Below are 12,914 nucleotides of genomic sequence, written 5' to 3'. Positions count from 1 at the left end.
AAAGTCCATTTATGGTTGGCTTTGGGATCAGAGGGGTCATGGCAGGATGGAAGGGGTCATGCGTGGTGGTCTGTAGGGCCAGAAGGACATGGGGAGGTCATCAAAGTCAATGCATGGTGGTCTTTGGGATCAGAGGACCATGGAAGGGGTCATGCGTGGTGGTCTGTAGGGCCAGAAGGACTTGGAGAGCTCACCAAAGTTCATGCATGGTGGTCTGTGGGATCAGAGGACCATGGAAGGGGTCATGCGTGGTGGTCTGTAGGGCCAGAAGGATGTGGGGTCACCAAAATCAATGCCTGGTGGTTTGTAGGAGAGATGGGTCGATGGGATGCTGATAGTGGCCATGCATGGTGGTCTGTAGGGCCAGAGGACATGGGAAGGTCATCAAAGTCAATGCATGGTGGTCTTTGGGATCAGAGGACCATGGAAGGGTGGAAGGGGTCATGCATGGTGGTCTGTAGGGCCAGAAGGACTTGGAGAGCTCACCAAAGTTCATGCATGGTGGTCTGTAGGACAGAAGGGTCAACGGGATGCTGATAGTGGCCATGCATGGTGGTCTGTAGGGCCAGAGGACATGGCGAGGTCATCAAAGTCAACGCATGGTGGTCTTTGGGATCAGAGGACCATGGAAGGGTGGAAGGGGTCATGCATGGTGGTCTGTAGGGCCAGAAGGATATGGAGAGCTCACCAAAGTTCATGCATGGTGGTCTGTGGGATCAGAGGATCATGGAAGGGGCCATGCGTGGTGGTCTGTAGGGCCAGAAAGACATGGAGAGCCCACCATAATCAATCCATGGTCTTTGGGGTCAGAGGGATCATGGCAGGATGGAAGGGGTCATGCGTGGTGGTCAGTAGGGCCAGAAGGACTTGGAGAGCTCACCAAAGTTCATGCATGGTGGTCTGTAGGACAGAAGGGTCAACGGGATGCTGATAGTGGCCATGCATGGTGGTCTTTGGGATCAGAGGACCATGGAAGGGGCCATGCATGGTGGTCTGTAGGGCCAGAAAGACATGGAGAGCCCACCATAATCAATCCATGGTCTTTGGGGTCAGAGGGATCATGGCAGGGTGGAAGGGGTCATGCATGGTGGTCTGTAGGGCCAGAAGGACTTGGAGAGCTCACCAAAGTTCATGCATGGTGGTCTGTGGGATCAGAGGACCATGGAAGGGGTCATGCATGGTGGTCTGTAGGGCCAGAAGGATGTGGGGTCACCAAAATCAATGCCTGGTGGTTTGTAGGACAGAAGGGTCGATGGGATGCTGAGAGTGGCCATGCATGGTGGTCTGTAGGGCCAGAGGACATGGGGAGGTCACCATAAGAAGTGCACAGTGGTCTTTGGGATCAGAGGAACTGTAGGAGGGTGGAAGGGGCCATGCATGGTGGCCTGCGGGGTGGTAGGGTCAAGGGGATGTTAGCAGGGGCCATGCATGGTGGTCTTTGGGGTCAGAGGGACCATAGGAAGATGGCAGCATCCACACAGAGCGTTGGATAGGACCAAAGAGACCACAATGGGATGGCAGTGTCTGTAGGACCAAAGGAACCACAATGGGATGGCAGTGTCCATACACAGCAATCAATAGGGCCGAAGGGGTCACAATGGGATGGCAGTGTCCATACGTGGGGGTCTGGAGGAGCAGAGGGATCCCAATGGGATGGCAGTGTCCATACGTGGGGGTCTGGAGGATTGGGGGGACCCCAATGGGATGGTAGTGTCCATGCATGGGGGTCTGTAGGAGCAGAACCCCAGTGGGATGGTAGTGTCCATACGTGGGGGTCTGTAGGACTGGGGGGACCCCAATGGGATGGCAGTGTCCATACATTGGGGTCTGTAGGACTGGGGGGACCCCAATGGGATGGCAGTGTCCATACATTGGGGTCTGCAGGACTGGGGGGACCCCAATGGGATGGCAGTGTCCATACATTGGGGTCTGTAGGACTGGGGGGACCCCAATGGGATGGCAGCGTCCATACATGGGGGTCTGTAGGACTGGGGGGACCCCAATGGGATGGCAACGTCCATGCATTGGGGTCTGTAGGATTCTGGGGACCCCAATGGGATGGCAGTGTCCATACATTGGGGTCTGTAGGATTGGGGGGACCCCAATGGGATGGCAACGTCCATGCATTGGGGTCTGTAGGATTCTGGGGACCCCAATGGGATGGCAGTGTCCATGCATTGGGGTCTGCAGGACTGGGGGGACCCCAATGGGATGGTAGTGTCCATACATTGGGGTCTGTAGGATTCTGGGGACCCCAATGGGATGGCAGTGTCCATACATTGGGGTCTGCAGGACTGGGGGGACTCCAATGGGATGGTAGTGTCCATACATGGGGGTCTGTAGGACTGGGGGGACCCCAATGGGATGGCAGTGTCCATGCATGGGGGTCTGTAGGACTGGGGGGACCCCAATGGGATGGCAGTGTCCATACATTGGGGTCTGTAGGATTCTGGGGACCCCAATGGGATGGCAGTGTCCATGCATTGGGGTCTGTAGGATTCTGGGGACCCCAATGGGATGGCAGCGTCCATGCATGGGGGTCTGTAGGACTGGGGGGACCCCAATGGGATGGCAGTGTCCATACATTGGGGTCTGCAGGACTGGGGGGACCCCAATGGGATGGCAGTGTCCATGCATGGCAGCTGATGGGACAATGGCACACCAACGGGGTCCACGCACGGTGACCAGGAATCACTGCCACCACCCACATCCAGCTCACCTGGACCCATCGATCCTGAACCAGGAGCCCCCAGCCCCAGGTCCCCCCGTCCCTCTCAGGGCTCTGCAGGATTGGGACAGACCTGCCACCCCAAAAGGGTTCTGGAGGTCCCCCACCCTCCAGAAGCCCTGGGTTGTCCCCAACCCATCCCACCACCCCACAATCTCAGGGCTCTCCCCATCGCCTGCCCCACAGCGCGTCCCAGTGGCCCCATTCCAGGGGACAGCAGCACAGGGGGACCCAGGAAAACCATCCCCTATGGGGACGCTGCTGTCCCCAAGTGCCACCGGGCTGGGGATCCGGCGACACAGAGGGAGGGGACCGCGTCCCACGGGCGGCACCAGGGCATGGATTGCACCCCATCGTCTCCTCATCCTGTCCCCAACCCCGGTCCCCCCCCTAAATGCCATCCTCACTCTGCCCCAGACTCCGGGTGCCCCTCAGCATCCAGGCACCCGTTCATCTGTGGGTCTGGGGCTTGTGGGTCGTAGTCCTCATCCAAAAAGTCCAGGGAGTTGTTGCTGGGCAGCCCCCGGATGGTGAATTTGTGGGACACTTTGGTCCACTGCTCCCGGTTGCTGGCGACGCGTTCGTAGAGCTCTGAGGCTTTGGGGAAGAGATCCTGCAGCAACCTGGGGGGGAAATGGCACCGTGGATCCCAAAACTCCGACGGTGGAAAAGCACTGGGAGGGCTGCAACCCAACGCAGAGCTCTGGGGTGAAGCGGGGGAGATGGGAATGGGACCCCGTCCCACCCCAAAGCCATGGGATGCAATGGGGACAATGGGAACGTGTCCCATCCCAACCCAGAGCCATGGGATGCAATGGGGGCAATGGGAACGTGTCCCATCCCAACCCAGAGCCATGGGATGCAATGGGGGCAATAGGAACGTGTCCCATCCCAACCCAGAGCCATGGGATGCAATGGGGACAATGGGAACGTGTCCCTGTTACAACACTATGGGATGCAGAGGGGGCAATGGGAATGAATTCCCATCCCAAGACCATGGGATGCAATGGGGACAATAGGAATGAAATCCCATCCCAAGACCATGGGATGCAATGGGGACAATGGGAATGAATTCCCATCCCAAAACCAGGGGATGCAATGGGGACAATGGGAATGAATTCCCATCCCAACACCGTGGGATGCAATGGGGACAATGGGAACGTGTCCCCATCCCAAAACCAGGGGATGCAATGGGAGCAATGGGAATGAATTCCCATCCCAACACCGTGGGATGCAATGGGGACAATAGGAATGAAATCCCATCCCAGTACCGTGGGATGCAATGGGGGCAATGGGAACGTGTCCCCATCCCAAAACCAGGGGATGCAATGGGGAAAATGGGATCATGTCCCCATCCCAAAGCTATGGGATGCAATAAGGACAATGTGTCCCCACTCCAGAGCCATGGGATACAATGGGGACAATGGGAATGTGCCCCTATTACAACACTATGGGATCAACAGGGGCAATGGGATCGTGCCCCCATCCCAACAAGAACCATGGGATGCAATGGGGACAATGGGAATGAATTCCCATCCCAACCGGAGCCATGGGATGCACTGGAGGCAATGGGATCATGTCCCCACCCCAGAGCCATGGGATGCAATGGGGGCAATAGGAACGTGTCCCCATCCCACCCCAGAGCCATGGGATGCAATGGGGGCAATGGGAACGTGTCCCATCCCAACCCAGAGCCATGGGATGCAATGGGGACAATGGGAACGTGTCCCATCCCAACCCAGAGCCATGGGATGCAATGGGGACAATAGGAACATGTCCCCATCCCAACCCAGAGCCATGGGATGCAATGGGGACAATGGGAACGTGTCCCTATTACAACAGTATGGGATGCAATGGGGGCAATAGGAACCTGCCCCCATCCCAACCCAGAGCCATGGGATGCAATGGGGACAATAGGAATGTGTCCCATCCCAACCCAGAGCCATGGGATGCCCTGGGGGCAGTGGGATCGTGTCCCCATCCCAACCCAGAGCCATGGGATGCAATGGGGGCAGTGGGATCGTGTCCCATCCCACCCCAGAGCCATGGGACGCAATGGGGACAATGGGAACGTGTCCCATCCCACCCCAGAGCCATGGGATGCAATGGGGGCAATGGGAACGTGTCCCCATCCCACCCCAGAGCCATGGGATGCAATGGGGGCAATGGGAACGTGTCCCATCCCAACCCAGAGCTATGGGACGCAATGGGGGCAATAGGAACGTGTCCCATCCCAACCCAGAGCTATGGGACGCAATGGGGGCAATAGGAACGTGTCCCCATCCCACCTCAGAGCCATGGGACGCAATGGGGGAAATAGGAACGTGTCCCATCCCACCCCAGAGCCATAGGATGCAATGGGGAAAATGGGAACGTGTCCCATCCCAACCCAGAGCCATGGGACGCAATGGGGGCAGTGGGATCGTGTCCCCATCCCACCCCAGAGCCATGGGACGCAATGGGGACAATAGGAACGTGTCCCATCCCAACCCAGAGCCATGGGACGCAATGGGGACCATAGGAACGTGTCCCATCCCAACCCAGAGCCATGGGATGCAATGGGGACAATAGGAACGTGTCCCCATCCCACCCCAGAGCCATGGGACGCAATGGGGGCAATGGGAACATGTCCCATCCCAACCCAGAGCCATGGGATGCAATGGGGGCAATGGGAACGTGTCCCATCCCAACCCAGAGCCATGGGACGCAATGGGGACAATAGGAACGTGTCCCCATCCCACCCCAGAGCCATGGGACACAATGGGGACAATAGGAACGTGTCCCATCCCAACCCAGAGCCATGGGACGCAATGGGGACAATAGGAACGTGTCCCCATCCCACCCCAGAGCCATGGGATGCAATGGGGACAATGGGAACGTGTCCCATCCCACCCCAGAGCCATGGGATGCAATGGGGACAATAGGAATGTGTCCCATCTCAACCCAGAGCCTTGGGATGCACTGGGGGCAATGGGATCGTGTCCCCATCCCAACCCAGAGCCTTGGGATGCAATGGGGGCAATGGGATCGTGTCCCCATCCCACCCCAGAGCCATGGGATGCCCTGGCGGCAGTGGGATCGTGTCCCCATCCCAACCCAGAGCCATGGGATGCAATGGGGGCAGTGGGATCGTGTCCCCATCCCAACCCAGAGCCATGGGATGCAATGGGGGCAATGGGAATGTGTCCCCATCCCAACCCAGAGCCATGGGATGCAATGGGGGCAGTGGGATCGTGTCCCATCCCAACCCAGAGCCATGGGACGCAATGGGGGCAATAGGAACGTGTCCCATCCCACCCCAGAGCCATGGGACGCAATGGGGACAATAGGAACGTGTCCCCATCCCACCCCAGAGCCATGGGATGCAATGGGGACAATAGGAACGTGTCCCATCCCAACCCAGAGCCATGGGATGCAATGGGGGCAATAGGAACGTGTCCCATCCCACCCCAGAGCCATGGGATGCAATGGGGACAATAGGAACGTGTCCCATCCCAACCCAGAGCCATGGGATGCAATGGGGACAATAGGAACGTGTCCCATCCCACCCCAGAGCCATGGGATGCAATGGGGACCATAGGAACGTGTCCCATCCCAACCCAGAGCCATGAGATGCAATGGGGACAATAGGAACGTGTCCCATCCCACTCCAGAGCCATGGGACGCAATGGGGACAATAGGAACGTGTCCCATCCCAACCCAGAGCCATGGGATGCAATGGGGATAATAGGAACGTGTCCCCATCCCACCCCAGAGCCTTGGGATGCACTGGGGGCAGTGGGATCGTGTCCCATCCCACCCAGAGCCATGGGATGCCCTGGGGGCAGTGGGATCGTGTCCCATCCCAACCCAGAGCCATGGGATGCAATGGGGACAATAGGAACGTGTCCCATCCCACCCCAGAGCCATGGGACGCAATGGGGACAATAGGAACGTGTCCCATCCCAACCCAGAGCCATGGGATGCCCTGGGGGCAGTGGGATCGTGTCCCATCCCAACCCAGAGCCATGGGATGCAATGGGGACAATAGGAACGTGTCCCATCCCAACCCAGAGCTATGGGATGCCCTGGGGGCAGTGGGATCGTGGGATCGTGTCCCCATCCCACCCCAGGTTGAGGTACCCCGGGGGGCACTCACTTGTAGATGGGCATGGCGATGTGCTCCATGAAGCTGATCTGCAGCTCAGGGATGTAGGCTTTCTCCCTGTCCATCATCTCCAGCGGGCGGTTGCCCATGGCTTTCTCCTGCAGGACCACCAGCAAAATATTTGGGGCGGCGGTTCAGTGCCGGATCGCTTCACCTGTGCCCCCCCAGCACGTGCAAATGATTGGGGAGCTCCATCCCCACAGCACCTACCAGGTCTCCTTGGGAGAAGAACTCCTTGTAGATCAGCTCCTGCGGGGGACGGCTGTCACACGGGGGGTCCCACACCCCCGCGGTGCCCCCTCCCACCTGCCCACCCTATGGATCCATCGCCATGGGGCACGTGGCTCGGCAGGATGGGCGCAGGAGCGTCCTATGGGGCTGCCGCGTGGGTTCCCCGCTGGGTGCACGAGGTCACCGTGGGTGGGGGTCGGGGTGGGAGCAGCCCCCCGTGGCACTCACTGCGATTTTCCTGGTGGTTTTCCATCCTTTGGTTTGGTCGGAGAGGTCGCAGGACGTCATCAGCAGGCAGAGCAGCAGGCTGTGGTGCTGCTTGTTCTTGGGGTCGTAGCCAACTGGGGGGAGGATGTAGGGCGGGGGGCTCAGGAGGGACCCCACAGCCCCACTGTCCCCATGGGTCACAATCCCTGTGCCACCTCCCAGTCTTGGTGTGGGGCGTCCCCTGAGCATCCCCAACACCGACCCCAAGGGATGCAGCTCAGAGTCCCAAAGCCCAATGGGGACAAGGGGATGTCACACAACCCAATGGGGACACGACACAACCCAGTGGGGACAAGGGGACGTGGAACAACCCAATGGGGACAAGGGGACATGGCACAACTCCATGGGGATGTGACACAGCCCAATGGGGACAAGGGGATGTCACACAACCCAATGGGGACACAACACAACCCAATCGGGACACGACACAACCCAATGGGGACACAGGGACATGGCACAACTCCATGGAGATGTCACACAGCCCAATGAGGACAAGGGGACACGACACAACCCAATGGGGACAAGGGGACATGGCACAACCCAATGGGGACAAGGAGACATGGCGCAACCCAATGGGGACATGGCACAACCCAATGGGGACAAGGGGAAGTGGCACAACCCAATGGGGACAAGGGGATGTGACACAGCCCAATGGGGACAAGGAGACATGGCACAACCCAATGGGGACACGACACAACCCAATGGGGACAAGGGGACATGGCACAACTCCATGGGGATGTGACACAGCCCAATGGGGACAAGGGGACACGACACAGCCCAATGGGGACAAGGGGACATGGCACAAATCCATGGGGATGTCACACAGCCCAATGGGGACAAGGGGACACGACACAACCCAATGGGGACAATGGGACACGACACAACCCAATCGGGACACGGCACAACCCAATGGGGACAAGGGGACACAACACAACCCAATGGGGACACGGGGACATGGCACAACCCAATGGGGACAAGGAAACACAACACAACCCAATGGGGACAAGGGGACACGACACAACCCAATGGGGACACAGCACAACCCAATGGGGACAAGGGGACACGACACAACCCAATGGGGACACGGCACAACCCAATGGGGACAAGGGGACATGGCACAACTCCATGGGGATGTGACACAGCCCAATGGGGACAAGGGGACACGACACAGCCCAATGGGGACAAGGGGACATGGCACAAATCCATGGGGATGTCACACAGCCCAATGGGGACAAGGGGACACGACACAACCCAATGGGGACAATGGGACACGACACAACCCAATCGGGACACGGCACAACCCAATGGGGACAAGGGGACACAACACAACCCAATGGGGACACGGGGACATGGCACAACCCAATGGGGACAAGGAAACACAACACAACCCAATGGGGACAAGGGGACACGACACAACCCAATGGGGACACAGCACAACCCAATGGGGACAAGGGGACACGACACAACCCAATGGGGACACGGCACAACCCAATGGGAATGTGACACATCCCAGTGGGGACATGGGGACATGGCACAACCCAGTGGGGACGTCACACAACCCAATGGGGACAAGAGACATGACAAAACGCCATGGGGATGCCACACAAGTCAATGGGGACAAGGGGACACGACACAACCCAATAGGGATGCAACACATCCCAAAGGGGACAAGGGGACGTGGCACAACCCAATGGGGACATGACACAACCCAATGGGGACAAGGGGATGTGAAACAGCCCAGTGGGGACAAGGGGACATGGCACAACTCCATGGGGACACAACACAACCCAATGGGGACAAGGGAACATGGCACAACCCAATGGGGACGTGACAAAACCCAGTGAGGACAATGGGACATGGCACAACCCAGTGGGGACATGATACAACCCAATGGGGACAATGGGACATGGCACAACCCAATGGGGACAAGGGGACACGACACAACCCAGTGAGGACAAGGGGACATGGCGCAACTCCATGGGGATGCCACACAACTCAATGGGGACAATGGGACATGGCACAACCCAATGGGGACACGGGGACGTGGCACATCCCAGTGGGGACGTCACACAACCCAAGGGAAAAGGGGACATGACACAACCCAATGGGGACAATGGGACATGGCACAACCCAATGGGGACAAGGGGACACGACACAACCCAGTGGGGACAAGGGGACATGGCACAACCCAGTGGGGACAAGAGGACACGACACAACCCAGTGGGGACATGACACAACCCAATGGGGACAAGGGGACACGACACAACCCCACGGGGATGCAATGCAACCCAACGAGGACAAGGTGACACGACACAACCCAACGAGGGCACGATACAACGGAATGTGGACAAGAGGAGGTGACAAATCCTCATGGGGACAAGGGGACACGACACGAGGGGTGCCACCAGCCCAGCATCACCTTCTGCCATCTTCTGGAGGTCCTTGAAGATGCGTAGGTGGTGGGCCAGGTCGGTGGCCAGGATGATGTCCCGCATGAGGTCCAGCATGCGCTGGTAGTCCTGCAGGGACACGGGACGGGATATGGGGTGCGAGGTGGGATGTGGGATGCTTTTTTTGGGGGGGGGGCACGGGGTGATGAGGGTCAGATGGGGGTCTCACCTTGCGGGAGAAGTGGTCGAAGATGTTGCAGCCCTGGCTGTTGAGGATGGCGATGGCCTGGGCAAAGTGGTGCCGCTGCGGGGGAAAAGGGGACAATGGCCAACAGTGGGATGGGGACAACCCCAAAAGTGCCCTCTGCTGAGAGCCACCGTGGTGTCCCCAGAGCAGGGGGGGTGTGAGGAGTGCCTCACCTCCATCACAGAGCCCTCGGAGCTGTAGAGCGCGGCCAGGACTGATTTCTGTAAGGCAAAGTGTGGGGTCACCCCAAGCCTGAGCCTGAACTCAGCTCTAACCCCAGTGCAGACCCTGCCCTGACCCTAAACTCAATCCCGACCCAAATCCTAACCATGACCCCAACCATGACCCCGACCCAAATCCTAACCAAGACCCCAACCATGACCCCGACCCAAATCCTAACCATGACCCCAACCATGACCCTGATCCAAATCCTAACCATGACCCCAACCATGACCCCGATCCAAATCCTAACCATGACCCCAACCATGACCCCAACCATGACCCCGATCCAAATCCTAACCATGACCCCAACCATGACCCCGACCCAAATCCTAACCATGACCCCAACCATGACCCCGACCCAGATCCTAACCATGACCCCAACCATGACCCCGACCCAAATCCTAACCATGACCCCAACCATGACCCCGATCCAAATCCTAACCATGACCCCAACCATGACCCCAACCATGACCCCGATCCAAATCCTAACCATGACCCCAACCATGACCCCGACCCAAATCCTAACCATGACCCCAACCATGACCCCGACCCAGATCCTAACCATGACCCCAACCATGACCCCGACCCAAATCCTAACCAAGACCCCAACCATGACCCTGACCCAAATCCTATGACCCCAACCATGACCCTGATCCAAATCCTAACCATGACCCCAACCATGACCCTGATCCAAATCCTAACCATGACCCCAACCATGACCCTGACCCAAATCCTATGACCCCAACCATGACCCCGACCCAAATCCTAACCATGACCCCAACCATGACCCTGATCCAAATCCTAACCATGACCCCAACCATGACCCCGACCCAGATCCTAACCATGACCCCAACCATGACCCCGACCCAAATCCTATGACCCCAACCATGACCCCGACCCAAATCCTAACCATGACCCCAACCATGACCCCGACCCAAATCCTAACCATGACCCCAACCATGACCCCGACCCAGATCCTAACCATGACCCCAACCATGACCCCGACCCAAATCCTATGACCCCAACCATGACCCCGACCCAAATCCTAACCATGACCCCAACCATGACCCCGACCCAAATCCTAACCATGACCCCAACCATGACCCCAACCATGACCCCGATCCAAATCCTAACCATGACCCCAACCATGACCCCAACCCAAATCCTATGACCCCAACCATGACCCCGACCCAAATCCTAACCATGACGCCAACCATGACCCCGACCCAAATCCTAACCATGACCCCAACCATGACCCTGACCCTAATGCTACTCTTGACCCTAATCCCAACCCTAACCCCACTGCTGTCCTCAACCCTAAACTGTGACCCTAAACTTGATCCTAATGCTAACCCTGATCCTAACCCGAACCCTGACTTTAAACCCAGCCCTAACCCTAGTCCTGACTGTGACTGACCCTGACCCTGACCCTAACCCTAATACTAGACCCCAAAATCAATGCTAACACAATACCTGAAGCCAACCTTAACCCTAACCCTAACTACGATCCTAACCCCAATCCTGACCCCAAAATCAACCCTATCCCAATCCCAACCCTAACTTCAACCCTAAGCCTAACTGTGACCCTAACTCCAAGCCTGACCCCAAACCTAACCCTGAGTGACCCTAATCCCAACCCTAACCCTAACTCTAAACATGATCCTAAACCCAGCCCTGACCACAACCTCAACTTTAAACCTCACTGTGACCTGATCCAAACCCTATGACCCTAAAACTGTGACCCTAACCTCAACCCTGACCCCAAAACCCTAACTCTAACCTTAACCCTGTGACCCTAACTATGAACCCAACCCCAACCCTAATCCTAAACCTAATCCCAACCTTAACCCTAACTGTGGCCCCGAACCTGACTCCAAACCTAACTGTAAACCTAACCCCAACCCCGACCCCAATCCTGACCCTAATCATAACCCTGTGACCCTAACTCTGACTCCCAACTCCAACCCTAACCCCTAAACCTAATCCCAACCCCAACCCAACACTAACCCTAACCCGAACCCTGACCCCAAATCTAAATGTAAACCTAACCCCAACCCTGACCCCTAATCATAACCCTGTGTCCCTAACCCCAACTGTAACCCTAACCCTGACTCCAACCCTAACCCCGACCTGACCCCAACCCTACCCCATCGATGTCCCCACCCCCCATGACCCCACAACCACACTCCCCCCCCACGGCACTCACCGAGGCCACCTGGAAGGAGTTGTTGGTGCCGCGGTGGTCCAGGTCATGGCACATGCATGAGATGAAGAGCGCGAAGATCTCAATGTCCCTGGGGGGGGGGGGAAAGTGGGAAGAAGGGGGGAAACTGAGGCACAGAGCACCTCGGGGGGGGCATAGGGTGGGTATGGGGTCAGGTATGGGGTTGGGAATGGGATCGGGCCATACTCCAGGTAGTTGGAGAGCTCCAGGTTCTTGTAGAGCAGGTAGCAGAAGTGGGAGACGGAGAAGGCATGCATCCAGTTGTGGTACGGGGGGTCCCGGTAGCCCTTCTTCACCATCAGGCAGAACCTGGGGCAAGAGTGGGGTCAGAGGGTTGGGATCGGGGTTGGGATCGGGGTTGGGGGTGGGGTAGGACTGGAGTTGAGGCTGGAGTTGGAGTTGAGGTTGGGGTTGGAGTTGAGGTTGGGATTGGAGTTGAGGTTGGAGTTGAGGTTGGG

The 12,914-nt window shown here is 57.8% G+C and overlaps 1 protein-coding gene across 1 annotated transcript; it reads right to left on the bottom strand.

Annotated features, from left to right (window-relative positions):
• Positions 1–418: 418 nt before the first annotated feature.
• PDE2A (phosphodiesterase 2A) lies at positions 419–12,793 on the bottom strand. The gene is made up of 9 exons (XM_010728257.4): positions 12,643–12,793; positions 12,439–12,526; positions 10,184–10,231; positions 9,993–10,067; positions 9,793–9,892; positions 7,335–7,447; positions 7,086–7,124; positions 6,867–6,973; positions 419–3,351 (listed from the first exon to the last, which is right to left on the bottom strand). The coding sequence occupies exons 1-9, from the start codon at positions 12,753–12,755 to the stop codon at positions 3,132–3,134; spliced, it is 903 nt and encodes a 300-aa protein (XP_010726559.2). The 5' UTR covers positions 12,756–12,793; the 3' UTR covers positions 419–3,131.
• Positions 12,794–12,914: the final 121 nt, after the last annotated feature.

Source organism: Meleagris gallopavo, chromosome 1, assembly GCF_905368555.1.
Source record: "Meleagris gallopavo chromosome 1, MGAL_WU_HG_1.1, whole genome shotgun sequence".
Classification (NCBI taxonomy): Eukaryota; Metazoa; Chordata; class Aves; order Galliformes; family Phasianidae; genus Meleagris; species Meleagris gallopavo.
Note: the sequence above shows the minus strand (reverse complement) of the source record. Positions and strands in the feature narration are given on the sequence as shown.